Below are 26482 nucleotides of genomic sequence, written 5' to 3'. Positions count from 1 at the left end.
AATTAAGTGTATAATATTCCTTACTAAGTAAACCTTGGACCCATTTAAGTACAGAAAGAAGAACCTAAAAAAGAACAAGAGGAGACAAAAGAAAACCAGCCTGTCTTCTTAGTCCTACGAAGTGGGCCCTTTTGACTCGACCGCCTCTACTCCGTACTCCCAATCCTGTACCCTGAATCCGATGCGAGTGATATATTGATATATATGTATATATAAGCGGCATCCGATGGCAATTGTATGCTAGCCAGGAAAATCCCTCAATATAGAAACCCCACCCAAAGTTCACTTCATCCCATTCATGGAACATCCATCTAGGGGACGAGTCTAGCCTCAGGCACCTCCCACCCACTAACCCTTGCGTTCTCCGCCTCCCGCTCCGCCCTTTACCCTTTCGAGGTCCTTTACTTTAGTCTGTGGCCGGTCACTTAAAGTAGGCTCTTAGTACGATCGCGATTCCTCCGTCTCGATCATTCTTCCCCCAATTCCTTGGGATTACGCTCTCTATATCCATCCCCCAAATCTCTTGCGATCCACCACGTCGTCTTCATATTTTCTTTTGGTGCCAATTCTTATGGAACATTCTTCTCGTGGTAAGCTCCTTCTATCCCCTCCCCCTTCGTTCGTCTGCTTCTCCACAGTTCCCGCCAAGATGAATACAGATGGTTGGGCTCCACAGTACAAACCATCTGGCATCCACTGCTAGGGGGAGGAAAGAAATTGGGAGAAAAAGCTCAATTAATCGATATGGCCACTTGGATGACCGTTTTTGTTAACCCCATTGTATTTCGGCACCCCTATGTGGAGTAGTCTTCTCTCAATTGCATCCAATTTCTTTAAATCACCGTGTCGCCTGAGTCTCGAACGCGGTCGTCGCTGGAAATCACAGCTACTAACAGTGTGGATTTGGTGATAGACTTTTAGTGGCCCTCGCCCCCCTTTAAGGATACCAATTCAGTCACTCGATTACTTGTTCGCAATCCGCCCACTTCGAAACCCCCCAATTCCTCTCATTTTCGCAACAATAGGAGAGCTGCATGTAGCGTCACAATCCATCGATCAACAAATAATTCCATCACCCACTCTCGCCCCCGCTTCACCGATACCTCCATTCCTCTGACAGCAGTTTTGACGACCGCTGCGGGGTGCGCTCTAAACGGCCGCCTCGATAGCAGACATGCCCTGGCGGCCTCTCTCTCGAATCGCTTTTGCTGTTGCTATATACCCGTTTCAACCCTCGACCCCAGCCGATTTACCTTTGGAGCTTGGCGATGAGCTATACATAATAGAACAAGGGGGTGCCAATGGAGAATGGTGCCGCGGCTATCTCGTGGCTCCGCCATCATTGTTGGCGGGCTTAACGAGCACAAAAGGACAGACCCTGGAAGCGAGGGTCTTCTCTGGCATTTTCCCCCGCAACTGTGTCGAGATTCGCGAGGTCCTTGGCGATGCAGACGGGCAGCGAACTTTGACAAATGGAGACAGGAGGAGTATCGAACCAGGGGACGGCCCGGACGGCGATGTGAGGAGTAGTGTGGTCTCTTTGCATGATGACGAGTTTATGACTGGGGAAGTATCAAACGTTGTGATTGCTAAAAAAGGGAAACCCTCTCAAATCTTCATTCACAAGCTAGACGATGATCAACAGATCCCACGCTCGCCATATAGCACTACGTTGAAGTCGCCGTCCCTGCCTCACACTCCTATCACAATGACACCCCGAGACCCGCACGGCCCCAAACCGGCTGCACCTGTACCTATGCTCAAGATCGGTGACGAGACTCCAACCTCCCTGTCGGAACCTCTAGTGGACGAAATTGCCTCGTGTTTACGCGAATGGCATTCGACGAACCTTCATCAACTCTTACTTAACCGGCAATATGACGTTATCGAGGAGATGTCGGCTATTGTTCAAGAACTGGATCTTGCCAGGAGACAGCTTCTCTACAATGTGCTCACCGCACAGGAGAAGGAAGGGTTGCGACAAGAGGTCGTGTGGAAACTGGTGCGGGCAAATAAAATGTTAAGCGGAGACGTCATCGTTAGGGATCCTGAACAACGGGGCCGCCTATTGACCGGCGAAGATTCCGCCATCCAATTGACAAAGCTTCAGTCTGAGATGAGCATGCTAGAAAGCAGTCCCACAAATCCATCCGACGTTGCAACGATCCATCACCTACTCTTAGAAGTCAATGCAGTTTCGGGCAACTCTCCTGGTCCTGTTACGCTTGCTGTGAACTTGTGTTCTCAGTCGGAGACCGGTGGCCTCAACCCTCTGTCCGAAACATACATCTTAGACATCCCATCCCCGGAGAAATTTGCAAGTATGGGACAGAGCAGTAAACTCAAGACTCTTTTCACCGAATTGTGTGCCACAGATATCGGCGATGGATCTGCGAACGGGCCCAAGCTATACTTGGTCGTCGCAGTTCGAGCACCTGAAATTGCCTCGACAAGCCTCCCGTCTCAACCAAGATCTTCAGTTTCTAGGGAGGGATCCTCCGCTTCCAGAACATCAACGGGGGGCAATCAACAAGGCAAGAGCAGTTTAAAGACCCGCCGCAGCATGATGTGGACCTCGAAACCACGCGGCATTCCAAGCGCCGAGCAAGGTAAAGAGATTACCAAAGGCTCGCCCGAATCGGCAGAGAGCACGTCCAGCAAAAACCAAGAACAAGCCAATAGCCAGCCGACGAAGGAAACCACTCAGATCCGCACAATAGGCGTGGGTGTCTTAGAGATCTCACAGATAGTTGGCCAAGACAAGGATACTGAACAAGTAATAAACATCTGGTCTTCGTCAGAAGAAAATGAGAATGGGGATGGGCATGCGGATGGCTTCGATGAAGTAATTCGCACATTGCTTCCAAGCCCAAGCGGGAAGTATGTGAGATCTCCACGGGCCGCTCGGCTTCATCTACACCTATACCCCTTTGTGGGCACTGATTCAGATGTCTTGGTTCGGAAAAATCCTACAATCATGCATAACGTCGTCCAAACTAGGAGAATTGGTTTTTCCCAGGCTCCGACAAAACCTAGATCAGATATCTATGTAACAATATCCCATGCTACGTTTCCTCCTGAGGCCTTACTTTCGCATCCTCAAGCAGGCCAAGTTCCCGTGCCGACAAATTCAGAGCTCCGCAATCTACAGTTGACCCTTGAGGTACGTGCCTCGTCAGGAGCTCGGATAGAACGATGTGTTTTCCCCTCGTCCAACAATACGGCGCACACAGCTTGGCGCACCACGATAGCTGCACGAGGTGTGCCTTGGAACCAGACCATTCGCCTCAATATTCCTACGGACCAAATTCCTGGGTCCCATCTGATCATGAGCATCGCAAACGCGCCTGAGTTTCCATTTGCTCTTGCTTGGATGCCGCTATGGGACAATCAAGCATTCATGCGAGATGGCCCTCATTCTTTACTGCTACATGCCTATGACAAGTTAACTTCCAGTATCGAGAATGGCAAGGGAGTCTATCTGTCGCTCCCCTGGAGCTCACTGGGCAAGAATGAGTCTGCTAAGGACGAGGCTATCACGGGGCCGTTGGCTACGTTACGCTTGGAGACCAGCCTCTGTAGCACGGAGTATTCCCAAGACCAGGTGATTCTAAGTCTACTGAACTGGCGTGAACGTCCAGTAGGTGAAGTCTTGGATACGCTGAAGAGGGCCCTTTTCGTTCCAGAAATTGAGATTGTCAAGCAACTAAGCAGTGTCTTCGACGCACTCTTTGGGATCCTGGTAGAAAACGCTGGAAATGAGGAATACGAGGACTTAATATTCAAGAACCTGGTCATGGTTCTCGGGATCGTTCATGACCGACGATTCAATCTTGGCCCATTAGTCGACCATTACGCTGAGAACCAATTTAACTTCCCGTTTGCCACTCCATGCCTCATTCGAAGCTATCAACGTCTCCTACAGGGTGGTTCCGATGGTCAGCAGTCTCGTAACCTTCGTGCCACTTTTAAAGTGGGACGGCACGTCCTTAAATTCATTATCAATGCTAGGCAGCAGCAGAAAGTGAAGGAGGAGGGCATCGGGATCACCCGTGTTCAATCGACTTTCAACCGGGACCTGCACATGATGTTCAAATCTCTTGAGGCTCTCATGAAGAATCCTTCGCCTTCCATGGTTGGAAGCAAGACTCTTGTTGTCCAACATTTTCACACATGGCTGCCGGAGCTAACAAAAGTGCTTCCCAAGGACGAAGTAATCATGATAGCTCTCAGCTTTATGGATTCGTGCCAAGATGTTAAAGGTATGCTAATACTTTATAAGCTAGTGTTGATACAGCACTATACACGTCTCGAGATATTCAGTACTGGGCCGGAGAGGAAAAGTTTGGTCTCCAGTTGTATAGGTTGGCTGGCACCATACTGGGGGGCAATCGGACCTGTCTCTGATTTGTACCGTGATCAAGTTCGGTTGAACTGTGCAATAGTTGCAGAGCTCGCGAAGGAGCCAGACCCATACGTATACGACTTCATGCCCAAGATAGTCTCTTCATATTACACCATTATACCCGACGGTGTGGAAGATACCAGTTATCTCTCTCTGCTCTTCAGCAAATCCTTCCCATTCCAGGTGAAATCGTCCAAGCAAACGCAAAAGTTTGATGAAGCTTTGGTGGAGCTGTCTGCAATCATGGCAGCCACCGCAGCAATACCTAACCCTAAGCGACCTCGGCTGAAGGGCTTGGAGCTTGCTACTTTTCTCTCCCAGGCTTTTGAGGTCCATACTTCTATCTTGAATTGCGAGGCATACCCAGAGAGCTGGCTCAGCGTTCATGTATACAACCACCGGGCGACTGTGAAGAGCTCGAGTATCTCTCTTCGCTTTTGATCGCCAAATTCCTACCGACGCCAGAAGATGCAGAGAAGTTTGATACACGACTATGGGAAAACTTTTTTATGACCCTACTAAAGGTCGTGTCGAGCGACGTCCTAGCTCTCGAGACCTTCCCGGAGCAGAAACGGCGTGCTATCTGGAAGATCGCTGGCGATGTCCGTGAGCAAGGCGCCGAGTTGCTGCATTCCAGTTGGGAAGCCATAGGCTGGGATACCACAGATGAAGAGAGGGAGCAGTATGGCCTGAAAAAGCTTGGAGGATATCAGGTTCAGTATGTCCCTGGTCTTGTGGCCCCTATCATCGAATTGTGCCTCAGTGTCCACGAAGGCTTGCGACATGTGGCGGTTGAGATTTTGCGGACAATGATTCTCAGTGAATGGAGTCTTAACCAGGACCTGTCCATTATTGAAACGGAGATCATTTCTAGCCTGGATAATCTCTTCAAAACGAAGAATATGAACGAAGGCGTTGTCCAAAAGCTCTTCATTGCTGAGTTGACAGAACATTTCGAGAGCTGTTCTTCTTTCGACGAGACCCTCTCAAATGCGGTCAAAGCGCTTATCGCAACTGTAGATGAGCTTCTTGATCTATTTGTGGCCTCCCAAAGTGGATCTATGGCTGAAAGTTTGCATTCCCTCAGGCTGATGGAGTACATGAAAGACATGGGCCGTGAAGATATCTTCATTCGCTATGTTCATGAGTTGGCTCAGCTCCAAGCCGCAGCAGGAAATTTCACTGAAGCTGGCCTTGCACTCCAATTCCATGCCGATCTCTATGAGTGGGACCCCAGGCGATCCCTTCCCGAGCTTCTTAACCCTCCTTTCCCAGAACAGACTTCGTTTGAGAGGAAAGAGTCCTTGTACTTCTCAATTATTCAATTCTTTGAAGATGCGAAATCTTGGGCACATGCACTCGTCTGCTACAAGGAGCTAGCTCAGCAATATGAAGATACCATCATGGACTTCGCCAAGCTCTCGCGGGCACAAAGCTCGATGGCTAAGATATACGATATTATTGCCAAAGAAGAGAAACAATTCCCGCGTTACTTCCGTGTGCTGTACAAGGGGCTCGGGTTCCCATCAACTCTACGGGATAAAGAATTCATCTTTGAATGTTCTCCAACCGATCGTATGGCCTCCTTCATCGACCGTATGCAGAGGGAACATCCGGCTGCACAGATTGTATCGCCGGGAGAGGTTCATGATTATGAGGGCCAATTTTTACATATCAGCCCGGTAACTGTTCACCGCGATATGACACATCCGGTCTATCAACGATCTAAAGTCCCCTCATCTGTAAGGGATCACCTCTTGATTTCCGAGCCTTGCCGCTTCAGTTCAACAATAAAACGACATATCCGTGGTGCGGATGTTCAGGAGCAATGGGTGGAGAAGGCAGTCTACACCACTGCAGAGCCATTCCCAAATATCCTTCGGAGAAGTGAAGTGGTTGCAGTTGAAGAGCTAGCGCTTACCCCCATGCAAACCGCCCTTGAACGAACCTGGCGCAAGACTCAAGAACTGACATTGCTGCAAAGGCGCGCCGCATCTGGTGAGGACATGAGCTTATCGAACTTAACAGAGGCGCTAGAGCAGCTATTAGATCTCAAATCGCCTTCCGCCGGCTGCGTAGCCCTCTATCGACAGTTCTTGTCGCATCCGCAAGGCGATGTTGAGCATGAAGATACGCCAACACCAGTTGATCCTCTGAACCAGGCTCTAGCTGTCGCTCTGATTGATCACGCCTTGGCAATTAAACAAGCCCTGGCTCTCTTCTATCGTCCAGCGCACCAAGCCACGCAGGCTGAATTGATGCGCCGCTTCGAAGAGGCGTTTGCCCCTGAACTTGCTTCTCTTAGTCCTGTCGTACAAGAGACACCCCATTCAGCACCGCGTCAGTCCCCTCGCTCTTTACAAGACCGTAAAGGGCAGGCAGCTTTGCGCTCCAACACTCCGGAGCAGGAGCTGATCCGCTCTTCGCGGCAAAGCCACACCCGCAAACATTCCCAAAGGCCATCAGTCATTAGTATCATGAACCCCTTCAAACGTGTAAATCCCGCGGCAGGCGGCTGGGCGATCAATGGTAATGGAGAAACCAAGTCGCAACTGGATAATGGTCCAGTTGAAAACAGCCGGGTCGAGGATACGGACCGTGAGGATGCAGCAACAATAAACAGCCGGACGACAAGTCAATCACGGGATACTCAGAGTAGGCGCAGAAGCTTCTTTGGAGAGAAGTTGCACAAGCATGCCTCGTCGCTGTCAATCACGAAACCTTTTTCTGAAGATACCCAAGCGCAGATAAGTCAACTTTCAGGTGCTTCCCAAGATACAGGCGCGAAACCAGAGAAATCGCAGGAGACCCTTGGTCGGACAAGTTCACAAAACAAAGGGGCCTCTGGGAATGACCGACCGTCAGTGGTCAGCCCTAAATCTGGATGGTCCACGATTCCTTCTATTAGTGACTATCCTCGCCCAGTGACACAGAGCAGTAGGACCTCACTGAGAAGCCCTGATTTGGGTAGCCCGAAAATTCCCCAGCAAACCAACTTTCATACCGGGGGTGTTCGGGACTCTGTTATGAAAAGATTCAGCCTGCTTAAGGGTGTTGGGCGAAAGGGTAGTCGCCTCGATTTTAGATCTGATACACATGGCATGGCAGTCCGCGAAGAGTAGGATCGCTGGTTTCTGCCTTTTTTTTTTTTCTTTGACCTTTCTTCCCGCCTTTATTCTTTTAATGTCTGGACATTAATGCTCACTACTCTTCTTGTTCTTGCTGTTGATTAAAGCATTTTGTCTTTGCATCGCAGCGTACCTGTTCTTTGCTATGCCTCCTTCAAAATTTTCTTTATCATACTTTCTATTTTCTTTGCCTCTCTTATATGCCACGTGCTGGTGACAGTTCCGGCGGCTTCTTTGATTTCTTCTCTCATCTGCATTCTTGACCATTTTTACCTTCTCCTTCTTTTCTCTTCTTCATTTCTCACATTCAGGACATGATACATCAGACATACCTCCCAGATACCTATCCCTACTCTCATCTCCCTTTTGGTCTGTTGCTGATCGCGACGTCTCTTTTGTTTGTTCAGATAATCCTGGGCCACTTTGTAAATTTCACTACTTACTACCTTTCATATGGTCACTCCCTTTTCCAACCATCTCTTCTACCCTTTGTTATGTGGACCCCTTTATACCCGTAGGTGCAGGATGGCTGAAGGTCCCGGGAGTTGGATATTTATAAAGAGATTGAACCATGGGAATTATATATAATCAAAAACACGTCACTTAGTTCAACCATAAACTAGCCCCGTAAAGATAATATTTTATCGCAGTAGTCGAAATACAATTGGAATTCAGTCTTGATCCACGACAGGTTGAATTCACTCATCCAAAGATGCAAAACAAGGATAGTATGTACGCCAAAGAGGACTCCTCTATATATGCAATTTCAAACAACCACCCAACGTTGACGATGCTAACATGCAATCCCTTAATATTCACGAAGGAAGCTCCAGATCCACCAGCCACGGTGCGTTCACAGCCTGGTACTGAACCGTCACCACGCTCGCATTGACGAACAGCGTCTCGTCGCCCACCCTCAGCGGACTCTTCGACTCCCCACTGACATCTGTATACGCACAGCGATCCTCAAGCGTCGTCTCCTTATCACACTGAATCATCGACTGATTGCGCGTACTCCACTCCACCCGCGTCGCTCCATAAGCTTCATGTATATGCCCAAAAACATGCAACCGCGGCTTCGCCCTCTCCACAGCCCGAAACAGATGCTCACAGCCCACACTAGCATGCGACCCCACCACCTGATCCAAGATGCCATACGGCGGCCCATGCGTCAACATGATATCCACCCCATCGTCCGGCACCGGATTCGGCGGCACAAACACCCCCTCCGCCGTCGACCGCGGCGCATTAAACCGGTCCGTACCCCGGTCATACGCAAACGCCCACTGACAGAACTCCGGCGTATACGGCGACGCATAGACTGTGAACCGCGCCCCGTTCCCCAGCGTAAACCTCTGCACCCCTTCTTCCAGATACCGGATCCCGGCGTTCACGGCCTCCTCGCTCGTCCAGAGCGCCTTGATCTCCCGCACCGACTCCACCCGCCCTTCTTCTTCGTCGGAGGCCCCTACGTTCTCCTTCCCTGCTGTCGCGGACGCCGCCGTGTGGTCGGTCCGGTACCGGTGGCGGTAGTGCCCGATCCGTGTGTAGTACTCTTCGTCTAGTGTGATGTCGTGGTTCCCCGCTACGACCAGCTTCAGCTCCGCCGGCGCCTCCTTCAGCATCGCCAGGATCACTTCGTGTTCGGCTTTGAGCCCTACTTTGGTTATGTCGCCGGCGTGCAGCAGAATGTCGGAGCTGGGGGAGGGGGTGGCGGTAGGGGTTGGTGGTGTTTGGGGCTGGGTTGGGGGTTAGAGTGTGGGTGTCGGAGATTATGCAGATGCGGGTTTGATGGTCATTTTTATGTTTCTTTTTCTTGGGGGTATTTAAGGGGCTGTAGATTGTGTGTGTGTGTTTTGGTTGGAGGGTGGTAGGGAGGGAGTGTAGGTGGTTGTGTTTTGTTAGGGTAGAGTGAGTGTTGTGATGGTGATGGATGTTTATAAAGTCAAAAGATGTTTAGATGGGGGAGGGGCCAACATGGCGTCATAGATAACCGACTGCAAATTGGCAAGGCCTGAGAGGGGCAAGGGTGACAAGAACTTTTACGGTATCGATTGTGGGGAAAAAGTTTTTTGTAAGAAAAAAAACCTTTGGAAGAGAAAAGGAAAAATTATTCAAATTCGACAGAACATAACGAGGATCATTCCATTGCTGACAGCTCAGAGCTCTACACACAATGCACCCGTAGTGCCCCAGAGATCATAAATGTATTCTGGAAAAAATTGCTGAAACTCCGATACCACCCTTTTACAACACGATTTTCCCTTTTTACTTCCGGATAGCCTTCTGGTAGAAAGCAAGCTCATCACCCTCCAGGATGTAACCGTCAACACGACCGCTCTGGCCAGGGCGGGAAGCAATGACAGCGTAGAGACGACCGGCCTCGAACTGTCTCTCGACGGCAGACTCGACCTTGCCGCTCTCGGCGAAGCGCTCAGCCTGCTTCTTCACAACGCTGTTGCTCTTCTTCTCCTCGGTGGTCTCGGTCTTCTGCTGGCGTCTACGGCCGAGGGGCTGGCCGTAGTGGGCCTCGTACCATTGACGGAAAGGAGCGGCATCAATCTGGACAACGGCCGACTTGGTCAGGGTGTTGGTACGGACCAGCTCGTTGTTGGAAGGGTGGTAGGCGACAACGATGACACGGGTCTTGCGGGAGATACCCTCAGAACCCCAGGAGAAGTTACCGGAGTCGAGACGGAGGGCACGGAACTTGCGGTTGCCACCACGGGTGCGGACCAGGTGGATTCTCTTGGAGCCGATACGGGTGTTGGCGGCCTGGCGACCCTTCTCGAACGCCCTGTTGGAAATGTGTAAGAATTTGGGCCTCTTATCTCTGGATTCCACTGAGCTCAAGTTCATTCATACCTCTTCTTGCGGTAAGTGGCCCTCTTCGCACCGGTAGCCGAGCGCTTGTGGCGGGAGTCGCGAGAAATACCCATGTTTGCTGTTTCGAGGGGACTGTGGACAACGACAGACTATTAGCTATCAAGAACCCGTAGACGCAGTGATTTCGTTTGCTTTGGTTTCCTCTTCAAGTTTCCCGTTGGAGCGTGAGATAAGCGAGCGGTCACAAGTCGAATGCACTGGTAGCGGTCGCAAAGCCCAAGCAGATAGTTTATGTATATCGGAGACAAGACGATGTGTGAAAAATTTTCTTCCGTTTTTTCTTTTTCGTCGTTGATATTCCCCTTCGGCTTTCTCCGTTCTCTCCTTGACTGTGTCCCTTAAACTAATCCGATCGACTTCAATCGCTAAGCGGCACACGGCACGATAACCAACGCTCGACACTCGATGCAACGGTGAAACCAAAAAGAGGAGATCGAAAACACTTGGAACGACGATAGTAAACTCACCTCTAATCCTGCAGCCCTTCACCAGGAACGCAGCGGGCAAGGGTCGTTGGGTGGTCGTGGAGTTAAGTGCTGTCGTCGGACTATCGTGAATTTCGCAGTGTGCCTTCGCTTGAGAAGTTGCCCTAGTCCAAAGTGCGCGCTAGTACCAATAGGGCATAGCACCCATCCCCGTGACCTTTCGACTAGACCGCTTTTGAACAAATCTTATTGTCCCTTTCTATAGAATTTCCGTTGAAATTGTCCAAATGGTTTGAAGATCATAAACTAGTCTACTCTGGTGAATGTCTTATAATAATGTAATAAACCAGCATCTGTGCTTTTGACACTGTCTGAAAAACAGCATGTATACATACATTCATCTGTCATTTCAAGCCATAAACCCTTTGTCCACAAAGGAAAAAAGAAAAAAAAAAAAATTGAGCCAGCAAAGACTCCATTAGGTTCTCCCCTCCTATGTGGACCATTTTGCCACATGTAACTAGAGCATCTGCTTACTACTTGCGATGCTCCTTCTTCACTTGCTCTTCCTTCACCATCCGATCAAATCTCCGGAATGCAAATACCCCCTCAATCATAATGGTTGCTACCCACGCAAACCATACACCGGACAAAAACGGCACCCCGTGAGGTTTCAAGCGCTTCACCGAAAGCAGAACCACTTCAATAGCATGAATGCCCAGCAGAAGCGTACCTGGAATGGGCTGGACGGTGTGACAAAACTGAGTGAATGCTGGGAACCTGTCAAGGCCAGCCGTCTCGTAGAGCAATGACCCAGGCAAGAAATTGCTGCGTCGAGAAAACACAATTAACGTAGCTACGACCACAGCAAAGTTTATGGCCTCCCACCCTCGGGGTGCTCTATACTCTTTGATGATGATATCCGAAAGCCCTAGCCGTTCAAGACACTCCTTGTGCATTGCCACCACGCGCTGTCGAGTATCGGAAAGTGTTTTCATGGGTGGATCTAGGGGCACGCTGTAGCGGGTGCCCTTGGCGCTGATGAGCAGATCAGACAGAGTGATGTCTTCCAATCGTGCGGCTTTGGCGTCTCCATCGGCGACCTGGCAATAGACGCGGAGGTACATCGCCAGCGATTTCTGGTGGTCTGCGTTCATGTGGTTGATAATGAAGTTTTTGCTCGACGCAGATTTGTCGTCGTTGGATGCGGCCATTGTTGCTGTTAGGTGGGTCTTTCAATTGAACTCCGGTGCTTTTCAGGTCTTGAGACAGTCTGAATGGAGGTTAGAATGTATGTACCTCCAGTTCGTCAGGTACTCCGCTTCAGGAGTTAAGTAGTTGACGCCGTTGGGTAATGCCAAGCTTCTACCTCGGCTTCTATAAAGACACTAACGTTCGGATGGTTGCGATGCTCATGTGCTTCCCTTTCTCGGTACGTAGTCTACTTACCTTTTAGCTTTAGGGTAGATAAGCTCGAATCCAGGTACTTGAGACGTTTTAGGTATGCAATGCGATTGATCTGCTACCAGAATGTAATCGCACGTGATGTCTATTTCCTGTTTAGGAATCGCTTTGCCCATCATGTCTCTCTTCGACTCCCTTCCACAGTAGAACACGAATCCTCCATCACCCTTTATACTATATATATAGATATATAGATATCTCACATACTTCCGTGGTGACCTGTTGGTTGAACCATGTGGTTGTCCAGAGCTTATACTCTTTTCGAGTTATTTCGAGCCTACAATCTAGCAGTCATCCGGTCTCATTTGCCTACACACATTGAAACCGAAGAGAAGCATTACACCATCGTGTAGAAGGGCCCAACTCCCTTCTATATCACGCCTGAACCGGCTATACTGACTCCACCAGAGCTTACGTGACTCATCCAGTCTTGTCAGGATCTATCGTGGGTCAATGAGGCCGCTTTGAGTTTAGATTGTGTCATTGATCTCTAAACCATTCGCTATATTCTGCACGCTTGAAGTTCGCAATGAAGATAACTAACATCAGGAATCAAGTATATATGTCTGAAAAATAATAATGGAGACAGCAAAGCAACCAGAAGCCAAGATTTTCAAGCCGGAACACAAATACCAATATGAGACACATGCAATTAATCATACCAACAGGTGGAGTATAGTAATTATGCACCAAAACAGCAAAAAGAAGAAAACATTACCTGAGCGCAGGACTCTATTGAACAAACAGGAAACATGCAGAACAGGTTGCTGTTTCCCCGGAACATTATCATAAACTTCATGCCAGACATGTTCGTCGATCCGAGGGACGAGGCGGTCAAGAGCTAATAAAAGAGGCGAAATTAACATTTTCCCCAATCATGCACTGCGATTGATAGGTTAGGTCCTATTCTATGTTGAGTCGGGTGGAATTGACTGATGGTGCTCGGGTCTTTTCTGAAAACCAAACGAAATGAGATACTTACAGCAACGACAGTGTCAAGTCTCCGTGAATGTGGGCTTTGAGTTCTACCTCGATGTCAAGGTTCAGCTCCAGTTTCAGTTTGAGGCCATCCTGCTCATCATCGTTTTTCCCTTGTCCTGGAGCGTCCGTCATGGCTCCGTTTGTGATCGTGCCCTGTGTTAGGGACTGTGTGCCGCGCTTATATGGCTGCATGGCATTGCCCTGATCCGCATCATCATAGTCATCGTCATCGTATTCATCGGAAAGATAGTCACTTTCATCCTCATACTCGTCGTTTTGACGCTTGCGTTGCTGCTGTCGGCGTCGTCGAGCTTGCTGTCGGTTCGGACGCTGGGGTTTCTGATCCTGCTCGTCTTCGGACAGTGAATAGTCATCTGTATCGTAATCGCCATCCGAGTACTCGTCCGGCTGAATGGCAGGTTGTTCTTCTTTCTTTTTCTCTGCAGTGGCCATGCTGAGAGGTATCGATAAGGATTCAGGAGAGGATCGAATTGCAGGCAAGGAGAAGGGCGCGATAACCGGCGATGCGCTTGAATCACAATACTGAGTCAAAACGAGAAGTAAAACCTATAATCGGAAATACTATCGGAAACTAAATACGTCTAGAAGTGTAGGGGGGGAAACTGTTGAGCAACAGAGGAACTTGGGAGGATATTTGCCAGTGCGGCTAGACGATGAAGGTCGTTCTTCTGTACGATGGGGCCAGCGAAGAACAGCCACCTACGAATTCCCCCCCTCGCCATGAGCATGACGTTGTCTGTGTACCTCTACCTGCAAGATCACCGGCAGTGCAGCTAATCAGCGTGGCGCTACTGTTCTTGTGTCAGACCTGGAGGGTCAGACGGACGGGACAAACTCTGGGGACGATAACGTAGCCCATGGAGGGTGATTGACAGCAATATGTTGTCAAGAGGCGGGTCCCCCCTGTCACCGTTCCAAGGATAACATGCTGTTCCATAATTATCGCAGCCACCGACAGAATTACATTGACTGATGATTCCACCGGCTTTTGTTCGGATGCGAACCGCGGATCAATGGCGCTTTCTTTACTTTCCCACGCGAAAAGAAGCCGCGGGAACCAGGGAATCAAAATCACAAACAGCAACGCATCTCCGTCTTTCTTTGACGGTATGGTCTATCACAATCGGAACATCAAAAGTCGCTTCTGGCCCACCATTCTCTCGATAGATTGTATGATGATCTGACGTGCGTGGCGTCATCCCCCCAGTTAGTGGTCAAGACTCAAGGTGGACCAGCAAATATGGAGACACACGGTAATTCTCCGGCCTTGTTTCATTGGCCTATCTGGCAACGCATCTGCCGCTAAAGAGATTAAACACCACTGCGAATGCCGGCGATCTTTCACTGTAGCCCACCTTCCAAGGCTAAACAAAAAAAGGCTGAGACACCCTTGTGTAAGTCGACGTCATTCTGAACGGGCTTCAATATTCAACGCTTCAATCATGTTTGGCTCCCACCCTCCTCCCTCTTGTCGCACTGATGACGCCGTTGATCTTCGCTTTGGCCCTTGGCCCAATCCAATCGATCAGAGATGGTCATAGCTGACGTCGACTGTGGGCGGCCGGTTGCCAACCATGCAAGACGCTCGCATCATATAAATGATATTGGACGATGTGACCATGTTTTAACACTATATCACGAGCACTAGACCGCTAGCACAGAATATAATCCCTCGCCTTCCTTCTCAACATGTCCGACAAAGAGGATAACAACCCTCAACCCCCTCAGCAAGAGAACAATAACCCCGAGGAAGAGAATAACAACCTGGGGTCCCCTCAGCCCAAGGAGGAGCAGGACGTTGAACCCAAGCAAGAGTCTCACTCTGACGCTGAGCCTAAACAAGAACCCAAGTCGGACAACGAGTCTAAACAAGACCCCGAGCCCGACCCTAAGCCACAAGAAGAATCCCAACCTGACACTGAACCCAAGCAAGAGCCTCAGTCAGAAGCCGAGCCCGAACCTCAACCCCAGCCTCAAAAAGAAGAACCTCAGCGGCGTCCAAGGAAACCCCGCCCACAGAAGTACCAACAGGACTCGGATACTGAGAACATCAACCGCGGCGACATGGATAACACCGCTGTGGAGAAGCCTCGTCGTCAGCGCCGCTCACGTCGCCAGCAACAAGATGGCGGTCCCCTCGGCGGCCTCGGTGGTATAGACCAGGCCGGTGACCTCGTACAAAATACAGCCGGCAATGCCGTCAACGGCGTGACCAACACCGCCGGCAAAGCTGTGGGAGGCATCCTAGGCGGCAACAAAGGGGAAGGACAGGAAGATAGCGGTGGCAAGGACGAACAGCTGCGGTTGCGGCTGGACCTGAACCTGGATATCGAAGTGCAACTCAAGGCTAAGATCCACGGTGATCTAACCCTCGGCTTACTGTCAGTTCAACTCTTCCCCCCTCCCTTACCTTTGCGCCTAAAAATATCAAGCTAACTCTACATAACAGCAACTAAAAACGATCATGAACGCGCTTAATAGAAAAAGCACATATCCCACTTCGTCGGCTCTCATGAAATTTTTCGATACCATGTTACTGTTCCACTTCCCTCCGCCTGCGTATATTGTTGCCTCTTCCTCGTCGATAATCGCAGATTAGATGGTCCTTTCTCCTTTTGTTCCCCTTGAGCTATATACTTATTAGCGTTGGTTATATGATGGCATGAGCAACGTTCTCTCCTTTCCTTCCGTTGGTGCGATGCTTGCATGTATATTAATTCCAGGCTTGACTATGATCATGGTTAAGTCGTTGAGTGCGTGGAATGGGTTATTAATGAATTGCAATTATATATTCTTGAATCTCATCAGATAAAAGAAAGAGAAAGAAGCCATAAGACGAAAAATGTAAAACAAAACAAGGCATAACCGTTGATTCAATATATGTATGTAAATATCGAGACCAGTATATGTTTGAAATAAGTATACCCTTTCTACCGTTCTATTTGTACTCCATCTACCACACATTGTGATGCCCTAAATATACCTCATATTGTGAAAAAAGGTATCACATAACCTCCCAAATGTGAATAATATATATATCGTAACTCATTTGGGGAGAGAGAGAGAAAAAAAAGAGAAAAGGGAGTGTAGGGAGCCAGAGGTCATATCATAGCCCAGCTATGTACATGAGAGCATAGCCGATCGTGACGATAACGGCCCACGCCATCAGACTGGCAGGGATGCCCCTGGTAAAAAAGTGGTGGACTTGGAGGTATCGTTGGCCGGTTTGCGGAACCTCGGTCATAATGGCGGCTAAGATAAGGTTAGCAAGAAGTTATTATCGAAGCCTAAAAAGGAAAGGAGACCATACTCATGTTAGGGAAACCACTGGTCGGCAAAGCCATAGCAACAGAGCACATAAGAGCGCTAGCCATCACCAACAGATTGGGGTGTGGATCCTCCATGCCGACGCCGATCTGTCGAACGAGAGGCAGAATGATAAGTGCCGCAACAGTGTGGAGATGAACGTGGCCATGACAAGAATCAGGACGGAGAACACAATCAAGACGCCATAGAGACTTAGATGTTCCACACGGGCGGTAATGCCATTCGCGAGAGTGTGTAACAAACCGGAAGACGTAACAGCCTTTCCAAGACAAAGGCCACCGGCGGCCAGGATGATAATGGTCCAGAGAAAGTTGTTGAAATCTTCCTTGTTGAGAATGCCGGTTCCAAAGAAAAGGACCATCGGGATAATAGCTATTACGCCCATATCCCCGAAGACATGCTCAAGTTGATGGCTGCCGCACCACAGGGCGATGGTAGACAGGGTCACAATGCTGATGAACCATTGGACCCCAGAAAACTTATCTTTAACCGGCCGAATGGGGACAAGTGTGGTGCCACGACCAGGATGGAATGTGAACACCAAAAGAGCCCATATCAGCAGGATGGAGATAATACAGACGGGGAGTGATACAAAGAACCACGTGCCCCAGCTGATGCTCGGGTGCATGTTCTGAAGCGCAATGATATTTTGTGGTGAGGCGATCGGTGAGGCAGCACCCCCAACATTCGCGGCCAGTGCAATTCCCAACACGAGAGCTTTAGCGAAGTTCGAATCTGGAGGAAGATTCCGAAGCAGAGGCTGAAAACATTATGTTTAGCAACGATGATGTGGTAGGATATGGGCCAAAATTACCTGGATGATCGAATAGCAGAGGACGGGCGAAGCCACGTTGCTAATCCACATGCTCAAAAACATACTCACGAACATATTCGTGAGAAGGACCACACGGGGGCTGGATCCAGCTTTGCTCAAGACGAACATTGCCATCCGACGAGCAATGTCATATTTGGACAAGGCTGCAGCGATGGTGAATCCGCCAAGCAAGAGCATTATCACTGGAGTCCACATAGCACTGAATGCAGCACTAGTGGCTTCTTTAGGCCCCAGACGTTTGTAAGGCTTCTCTTCCGATTTCATGATGCGTAGCAAGACAACAAGGAAAGGGATCAGCAGAGACGTCACAAAGAGAGGAATAACCTGTGGTCGTGCATTTTGTCAGTAAAGTAATATGGGGTAGCAGAGCGCATTATTTACCTCTGTGGCCCATAGCAAGCTGACGAAAATCAGCATTGCCAAACAGTTTTGCTGCTCAGGCTTGTCCATTATTGGAACTGTGAGTAATGTCACAAACACAGCCAGGACAAGAACCAGAGTTCCAAAGCTCAAGCTGCATAACCACTGTGGAGGGTGAAAGACGCCCAGAGGCGTCCTAAACTCTGTAAGAGAAATTTCCTGCTCGTCACCTTGTCGTCGTGCAGCTGCGGGGTCTTCGTCTCCCCCCAGGATTGTTCTACGGATACCAACGTTCGCAGCTTGGGCTTTCCTTTCAATACCAATCATTTCCCTCCAGACTGTGTTTCTCTCCCAGACTACATGCTCCCTCAAGTGTAGCCGAAGCTCTCGCCTTGCGAGTGACAAATCACCGGTCGTGACAACATCCGCGTAGACCATTTCGATCTTGCGGATGTCTGTTTCCACCCTTGACATGGTCGACTCAGTGAATGGATAAGCCAAGGAGACAGTTGAGTTCATGTACTCCCGTCGCAAGCTGCGGTCGAGGATCTTATCGTACTTCTTCAAAGCCTTTGAGAACCCGGTTTTGTTCAGCTGAATGTACGACTTCAGCCCACAAAGAGAGACGTATGCATCCACTGCCCGTTTCTTCAAAGAAAGCCCTGAATTGTACAGTTCTAAGACCTTTGGATCACCAAAATGCTCAACCTGAGCTCTATTAGATCTCGCGACCCTCGAATCTCCCATATGGCCAGATTCGCCCATGTAATCTGTTCGACCATCATCAGGATTAGTAGAACCGGCGCCATGAGATACGCGCCTCCCATTCTGCACCGACAAATGTTCGTCGTCACTATCGGCGTCGTCATCATCATCCACGACGGAGTCGGTAGCGCTGCTACGGCGCCGATCTTGATTTAGTGGGAAATCATGATACCCATTTCCAGAACGCCGCCGAGAACCGGAACTCATCGTCCTTGTCTTGGTCATATGCTCGCTCATTGGGTCCACATTAATCCCATCGGCCTCCGAAGCATACTCCTCCGCATCTCTGATCACCTCTTCAACTTCCTTGAGGATCTCTAGCTCTTTGTCCTGGTAGAAGGTGCATATTTTCTCTAGCTCAGCGTCTAGAGCTTTCCGAAATATCGCATCGGTATTCGGAGTACTATCTAGCAAAGGAGCCGACTCGACATCAGCTTGGGCTTGCCCACCGGCTTTGCGGACTTGTTGTTCCAGAGTGTAGATCCTAGAATACAGATAACACAGTGAGCAATCCACACAGGCAAATTCTTTCAGGTCAAAGAGGCGTAACATTTCCCGAGTGTAGAGTGACAAATTGCTCCCCCTTGCATGCAAAACGATCCCAGCTAGAAAATAGCTCTATGCCTGGGCCCCGAAGACAGGGTAGAAGAAAATGGAGACAAACATGGCAATTGAGCCAGAGCGAGGGGGTTGAGAGAAGTTATGAAGACCTACAATTTCTTGAGGTTGCTGTACGCAAGATAGTACGAGCTCCATTCGGGAACCGCATTGAATTGGATACTATGAGAAAACTTCATCTTGGACTGGGGCTCCGGAAACCGTGAGCGACGACGAACTGCCTCTACCCAATACTTGAGGCGAATTGGCTTGTCCCACTGGACTTGCTGACGAGTTTGGCGGGAATTGGGATCGGAATGCCCGAGCGTTCCCGTTTGAGAAGTACGATCAAGTAATTGGCGATGACCGATCGGTCGAGAATCAAATTCCTGAGATCCGGTGTGTGACTGCCAGGCCCTGGTCGAAGTGGAGGGTGGGACAGGATACTCCACGAGCTCTATATCCTGGCCAGATAAGCGGGGGCGACTGGTCACGTCGATATCGTCGGGTGAGGCACTGGTCGCAGAAGCGATGCGTGCCACTTTCGGCCCACCAGCATGCGACGACACGGTGGACAGGAAAAGAAGAACCGAGCAAGGGGAGGGGATGGGATTCGTTCGTTGTCCAATGTTGTGCGGGTGTTAGGCCGCTTGAAGTGTTCGGTGGCACACTAGTAAATAGTGAATCCCATCACACGTTGCACGTCGGAGAATACTATGTACAGAACCAGGAGGATAGCGATATCGGGGGGCCAGACAGTACATGCATCGATACTTAATGTAGTATCATAGTCCACAGAGAACACGAAGGAGTTTTCCTATCGCTTTGCTTCCCCCCTTGAGTAGACACCGAGAGGTTGAATTTGCGGGAAGAGACCCGACCAAATGGGGATTCTCGACATGAAGTCACGTTCCTGCAGCTGACAAGGGGATTGCCCAATAAGGTTAGCTTCCTCGTCATCCGTTGGAGTCGACGAATAATCGACCTGGAAAAGGGAAAGCGTTCAAGTCCCGATAACTCACCAGCTAGATTTTTGACCCATAGAATGAAAACATATTACGAGAAGGATTCCCTTGGCTGTGAGGGAACTGATATATCGGACTTGACGTATCACCGAGTTTCCAACTTGTCCTTCCCCAAAGTATTTGTCGCTTCTGAAAAGGTCATCACTTGACCACCACTATGCTTGTCATGCACAGTTAACATGACACTGGTCTTTTCATTGGGGCCGAGACCGCTCCAAAAATATATACTGGGTACTCCGTCCATACATGCTCCCGTCTACAAATAAGCAACCATAGTGAATTAACAAACCACAAGAATCACTTTCACTATGATAAATAATAAACGTAAAAACACTACCTATACAGATGCATCAGGTGCTTGAAAGAGTCCATAATAAAATACAGAAAGGAAAGAGATCCCGCATCTTCCATCTAATTTCCGAAACGAAGAAAGAGAAAAATCTCATCGAATGCAGTACCGCAATAACTCGCAATTGCAATGCCAGCCTGTCACGGCGTCTGTATGTAGGCATGTAAGTCAGCCTACCGACGACCACCGACCATGCCGAGATTCGACCGGCCTGCGATACCGAGCTTGTGCTGCTGCTCTCTCTTGTCCCACACACCACTGCGGCCCTCTGCAACCGCAACAAGCTCGTTGGCTACTCGCTGCGCAAACTTGCTGTCACGTCGTTTATCAGAGCCATCGATAATCCATTTGATCGCTGTCCTGCGGCGTTGTCTCAGTGCAAGCGGAACCGGAATCTGCACCGATGCACCACCACCGGCGATACCTTTCTGCTGGCGAATCTTGACCAGAGGAGCGACGGAGTCGACAATCAAGGTGAGATATAGGACAGGGTTCAGTGGAAGTTGTGGGGCGGGAGGTCCAGGAAGCAGAGGCCGCTTGGGGTTAGGCTGAGGCGGAGAGGCAGTCCGAAGGTGGTCCAGAATGAACGCCATATCCTGCACAGCAACATGACTTAGTATCTTCACCATGTATTTTGTACGTAAAAGTAGAGCAATGATCTAACCCCAAGGGTTTCACGTACCTTCTGGGCCCTACTCAACTTGCCGTCCGTCATTAAGAGTTTGGTAAATTGTTCAAGCAGCGAGTCATATCTTGTGCGAAAGTTCTCTGTCTTGGGAAGAGTCTCGACAGGGTCAAACTTGATCCCGTCATGAAGTTCCTCAGCCTGCTGGTTGACCTGCGAAATCATGCTGGCCATCACTGCGGCAGTCTGCTCATCGAAGCTCTTTCCTTGGCCATGTAGTTCTGCCTGGCTCCGGCGAGTGGATGTCGAAAACGAGCGAGTACCAGTCGATGATTTGATCTGGTCTTGCATGACCTTTGGCATGTGTTTCTGGGCTTCTTTGTCCCGTTGGAGGATCTACACGGAAAAGTTAATAGGATTGTTTGATTTCCCAACAATCGGAGCAACGGAGGCATAGAGAGATCACACCGAGGTGGCTTACCTCTGAGATAGGCGTTCCTTGCTCCAACTCCGGACTGGCGGGAGTGCCGTCGCATTTCTTGTCCATGATCTTACTTATCTCCGCGGCCTCCTCGCTAACGTGAGGTAACGGGTCCTCCGTGGGAGCCTTTGGCCTCTCCGAGTTGTCTCCTCCCGACGCTGAGGAGTTCCATCTCTTCTGCATTCGCGTCGAGGACGACAGGCCTGTTTTCAAGCCATGGCGGGCGGATCGGTTGCTGTTGATAGTAGTAGCGATACTGGGTCGGGAAACGTTGACAGAGGTTTGGCGAAAGACCGGGACAGCGGTCCTCGCGTTGAAAATGTTGAGACGGGGTGGCATGCCGGAACGCACTCTTCTAAGGTTGATCTGGAGTCAAGGGTGGACTATGGCTGAACCGACAATGATCTCGTTCGCCCTCTGCTTTGGGAATTCGGCGAACGATTTTCCTCTCCACGACGGCTTAGTCATCACCCGCCAAGAATGGACAGGCTCCTGAAAAATGATGAAGTCATACAGTTCCAGTAACTACTAACCACAACAGTCTGTTGTTGGCAGGATCTCTAAAATTCGTTTGTGTATCCTATTCTCTCAATGCTAAACCCCAAGATTTTAATATTACACAAACCTAAGTGAAGCATCAAATTTTGCGGTGTCCAACGATATCATGGCCTAACTCGATATCACCAAGATTACACGACCAGACAAAGAGAGCCACCCAGCGCAACCAAATCAAATGTGCCATTTCTCGGCGAGCCACGCAATAATATAGACCAAAGTGACTGACCGGCAGTACAAGTCCTCTGGATACCGTGTGAAACGATTAAAGGGTAACAAGTTCGGGAAACATCCAAGGATGATTTACAACAAAAAGAAGTATTGAGAATCAATAAGGAGGGACAGGAGATTCGCTTAGATAATTTAGGAGGGTAGACAATGTAACTTAGTTTTGTTCTCGTCAAATCCTCACAGTTCCTCAAAGGGTAGAGGTGATTGACCACGCCAATGCGCGTATTCATGTGTGAAACAGGGCGTCGTCGGTGGCCTGATCTGGGTATACATAGAATGCCAGAGCCAGAATAATGTACCTAAGAAGTGCGTTAGTGAGAATCAAGTCGAAGGGACAATCGTCACATACATTCCCAGACACAAGCCGCCTTCAAGATAGTTTGACTTCCCATCCTGGATCAAGAATGTTACAACCAAGCCGGAGATAAAAAAGGCGACGGTTTCGAAGATGTGGAAGTGGAGAGTCATATCCACATCGAGGATCCAGCCCAGAATAACGAGGAAGGGCGTGACAAATAGAGCGATCTGCAGGCTACTGCCGATGGCGACCCCAATGGCAAGATCCATCTTTCCTTTCCAAGCGACCACAACCGCTGTCACATGTTCCGCAGCATTTCCTACAATGGGGATGAGGATCAGACCGATGAAGGTTCGACTCATACCAGTGCTCTCCACGATAGAATCAATGCTGCCAACAAGATAATCGGCACATACGGCGACGAGAATTGTCACCACAACCAAAGCAATACAGGCAGCCCAAGGGGAAAGGATATGCTCTTCCTCCTCTTCCGCCACATCATCGCCTGTATTTTCCGGGTCTGCGGTGGTTTCCTCAAAGAACGACGCATGTGACTTGAGCTGGAAATAAAGGTACATCACATATAGAATCAGCAAAATGATTGCAGTGCCATGTGAAAGGATGAGAATATTCTTGTCTCTGTTAGCCCCATCGCCAGCTGAAGACAGAGATGCGTAAAGTGTCGCAGGGATGATCAAAGAAGCAGATGCAACGGTCATCAGTGACGACATGGTCGATGCCACCGTAGTGTTAAAGGATTGTTCGGAGTAACGAATACCCCCAACAAAGAAGCAGCATCCTAGCACCAGGAGGATATTAGACAGTATACTACCGAGCATACTAGCCTGGACGACACGGATTTGCCCATCCTTCAGGGCAATGATACTAACCTACCATCACCCCCCCAAAAAATTAGTCTAACACCAGAGAAAAGCCCAGGAATGGGGGACGGGACTTACGATCAATTCCACGGCGTTGCCAAAGGTAGCGTTCATTAATCCGCCTAGGGCCTGACCCATCGCCGCTGCTAGCTCCTCGGTCGCGAAGCTCAACAGAGATGCTAATGGCACGATTGCTAGGAAATTCAGTGCGAAAACAGCTGTACTATCCCAGCCAAGAGCGCCTGCAATAATGCCAAACGGTACGAACACTAGGAGGAGATTGACGTAGTCTCGTACAAGGGTAGCCCATGTCAAGTGGACGACTCTTACCGGCCAGTAAGCCCACGGCCTGCGTTTATGGCGTGGAACAAGGCCGGAGTTGGCTCGAATAGTGTCACCGATCAGGGCATCTCTTTCGTTGGGCTCCCTCGAGCCATTCTGAGAGAGGCCAGTCATAGTTCTTCTCGAACCCCAAGAGTGACTTCGGAAACTTGTGCGGAAATTTTTCGGCGCTGTACATGAATTTTATGAGCGTGAATTAGCCTAGACCTCATCTCCATGTCTCTTGGGGTAATCCTTCAGGCTCGGAGAGTAACAACGAAAGATGAAGTGACATTGACGCAGAGATAACGTCAAAATTTCAGACTCCAGAAGAACAACGAGACGTGGCTGGGATAAAACTAAAGAATTCGACTTATCGAAAAAGTGAAGGGGGATAGGGGAAAGGAGATGGAAGGGGAAATAATACAAAAACACCAACGACTTGGGTTTGGGACCGGAGGGCAAACACACTGTTGGATGGAATGGATGTACCCTCTAAGAATACAATCCTAAAGAGAAGAGGTGGGGGACGTGAGATTGACGATGAAAATGAAGGAATCACAAGTGGGTAGTGAGAGAGAATAAAGTAGTAGTTAAACAGAGTTGATGACAGAAGAGAAAGATGAAGAAGGAATGAGTTTCCACCTACACATTGGAGTAGTGGTGTGGTGGACAATTCGGCACCGCAACCCGCAATTACTTGAGAGATTGAGGATCGCAAGATATCGACAATTTCTTAGAACTTGGCACGGGATTAAGTGAAGAACCGTTCAAAATTTGGCGCACTTAATGGAGTATCCAAGTGGAGGTGACGTTATGCTGTGGCTTGTCGGGTGACGATTTCACTGTAGAACCATGTCAAGACTTAAGAGTATTCTATCCCTTAATTTTCTTCCAGGATTTAGACTTTGCTCTTCTCCAAGCTCGACCAGAGAGCGTGAAAGGCCAAGAAAACTAAAGAGCTCGGAAGGGTTGTACTGGAGACAGCAGCCACAACCATGGGCTGGTGGACAAGGAGATAATGAAGGGCCGTGCGGAATTTTAAATTCCAGAAAAGAGTTTTGCGCCCTCTCAGTGGCGGTACCAGCGGTGGCTGGAAGTTGATCGGATCAAGCTAAAGACGATGGGGAAATTTTGGTGCCAGAACCGACTCAATTGGCTTCAGCTTCTTGTCCCAAGACGTGCACAGCCTCGATTTGTGATGATTAAACAGCCAGGGATGGTTTGTAGGAAGCTAAGGGTGGTCACTATGTTGAACCTGGTTAGCAGAACGATTGGGAGTAGTTCATTAGTGGTTGCTAGGCGAGTTCAAGGAACGGGAGGTCCGGATACCTCGAGTGTTAAGATCTGGACTAGGAGGTCTGGGCAGCAATCCCAGGCTTTTTAATCTCGGGGATGGTGGTCGTTGGAAAATGATGACGTTGTGCACGCTGGGACGACTCCGTACTGAATGGACTCGTCCACGCTTGATGCCCAAAGGATTGAAATGGTCGATGATCGGTTATCGGTCTCGTCCGATTGTTGGTAATTGTATGAGCTGGAAGGAAACCTTCGTCCAGATGAACAACTAACCGAACTCTGTTCATTCTGTTCTCACTTCAATTTCGTGGTGGAGCCCATGCAGGAAAAGCTTCGTTCCTTCTTTGGGCTTAGTGGCAGGAGCTTCCAGTGGTTACCCGAGCGTCAATCCGTACCAGTACAGGCCAATACTACCTGTAGGTACGTCTGATACATACCACAGTACGAGTATTTGTTCACGACTATTGGATTAGACCCAGTTCTGTAAGTAATTTGGATGCATCAACGCAGGAAACCCCACCTCATGCGACACACAATGACTGCGCTGAAACTGTGCTGTTCCCACTCATGGATCCTCGATTCTACAGAGTTTGAGATACCCGCCAAGACTGAACACTGCCACAATTATGTCTCCACTTCTTCCCGTATTTTAGACTCCGGAAATCTGCGAAGTACTAGTACTGTGTAGTACTAGTAGAGATATGCGTATGTATGCACCGTTATGTTACTGTATGTTGTGCAATCATACAAGTACTTCGTCCTCACGATTAAATTTGTGTATATATATATAATACAGAGAAGATCGATGATATCCTACAGACACACACAGCCCGGGTTAGCGTGGATTCGAAGTCTTCTAATCCAACGTCATCGCCACATGAAATGTGAGAAATATCGGTGTGGCGCATTTCCCCCCTCCAGGCCACCTGAGCAGGATATTCGTGGCTGGCTACAGTTACATCCGGAGTACATGCATGCTGAAGAGGACACTACTAGTACGTACTCCTACTGCAGACGTATTAGCCGCAATTGGTGAGCGGCCCGCAGAAATACCCCCACCAAATCTATCGGGATTTTGTGAGAATACCCGGTGGACAACTTTCCCACATCGCATCTGAAACCCTAGGGGAGCATTTGGCGAGTCATGGACAAAAAGATCACATGGTGGATCAGGGTTTGCTCAGCCGCACCTGAAGCAAGGTTCCTACAACCAAAGAGATGTC

The 26482-nt window shown here is 49.3% G+C and overlaps 6 protein-coding genes across 6 annotated transcripts; 2 read left to right on the top strand and 4 right to left on the bottom strand.

Annotated features, from left to right (window-relative positions):
* Nucleotides 1-1174: 1174 nt before the first annotated feature.
* ANOM_004329 (guanine nucleotide exchange factor DCK1) lies at nt 1175-7527 on the top strand (the record flags this gene model as incomplete). The annotated part of the gene is made up of 3 exons (XM_015549586.1): nt 1175-4262; nt 4446-4826; nt 4871-7527. The coding sequence occupies 3 exons, from the start codon at nt 1175-1177 to the stop codon at nt 7525-7527; spliced, it is 6126 nt and encodes a 2041-aa protein (XP_015408887.1).
* Nucleotides 7528-8348: 821 nt separating this feature from the next.
* On the bottom strand, nt 8349-9158 carry ANOM_004328 (Ser/Thr protein phosphatase family protein; the record flags this gene model as incomplete). The annotated part of the gene is made up of 1 exon (XM_015549585.1): nt 8349-9158. The coding sequence occupies one exon, from the start codon at nt 9156-9158 to the stop codon at nt 8349-8351; it is 810 nt and encodes a 269-aa protein (XP_015408886.1).
* Nucleotides 9159-9630: 472 nt separating this feature from the next.
* ANOM_004327 (40S ribosomal eS8 domain-containing protein) lies at nt 9631-13817 on the bottom strand (the record flags this gene model as incomplete). The annotated part of the gene is made up of 5 exons (XM_015549584.1): nt 9631-10330; nt 10399-10491; nt 11382-12076; nt 12516-12585; nt 13291-13817. Coding segments are annotated over 5 exons (1887 nt in total), but the record flags the coding sequence as incomplete, so codon positions are not given.
* A 1182-nt stretch (nt 13818-14999) lies between these two features.
* On the top strand, nt 15000-16091 carry ANOM_004326 (uncharacterized protein; the record flags this gene model as incomplete). Its single annotated transcript, XM_015549583.1, has 2 exons — nt 15000-15695; nt 15760-16091. 2 exons carry the CDS (start codon nt 15000-15002, stop codon nt 15907-15909), a joined length of 846 nt encoding a protein of 281 aa, XP_015408881.1. The 3' UTR covers nt 15910-16091.
* Nucleotides 16092-16206: 115 nt separating this feature from the next.
* Nucleotides 16207-22013, bottom strand: ANOM_004325 (putative plasma membrane phosphate transporter Pho87; the record flags this gene model as incomplete). The annotated part of the gene is made up of 9 exons (XM_015549582.1): nt 16207-16562; nt 16621-16726; nt 16789-17397; nt 17452-17796; nt 17854-19081; nt 19312-19710; nt 20746-21164; nt 21251-21589; nt 21675-22013. The coding sequence occupies 9 exons, from the start codon at nt 22011-22013 to the stop codon at nt 16417-16419; spliced, it is 3930 nt and encodes a 1309-aa protein (XP_015408883.1). The 3' UTR covers nt 16207-16416.
* A 673-nt stretch (nt 22014-22686) lies between these two features.
* ANOM_004324 (calcium/proton exchanger) lies at nt 22687-24095 on the bottom strand (the record flags this gene model as incomplete). The annotated part of the gene is made up of 3 exons (XM_015549581.1): nt 22687-22759; nt 22810-23648; nt 23718-24095. The coding sequence occupies 3 exons, from the start codon at nt 24093-24095 to the stop codon at nt 22687-22689; spliced, it is 1290 nt and encodes a 429-aa protein (XP_015408882.1).
* Between the last annotated feature and the right edge of the window lie 2387 nt (nt 24096-26482).

The sequence above is a fragment of the Aspergillus nomiae genome (genome assembly GCF_001204775.2).
Source record: "Aspergillus nomiae NRRL 13137 chromosome Unknown contig00065, whole genome shotgun sequence".
In the NCBI taxonomy this organism is placed as follows: Eukaryota; Fungi; Ascomycota; class Eurotiomycetes; order Eurotiales; family Aspergillaceae; genus Aspergillus; species Aspergillus nomiae.
The sequence above is the reverse complement of the archived record's forward strand: the minus strand, read 5'-3'. Positions and strand labels throughout refer to the sequence as shown.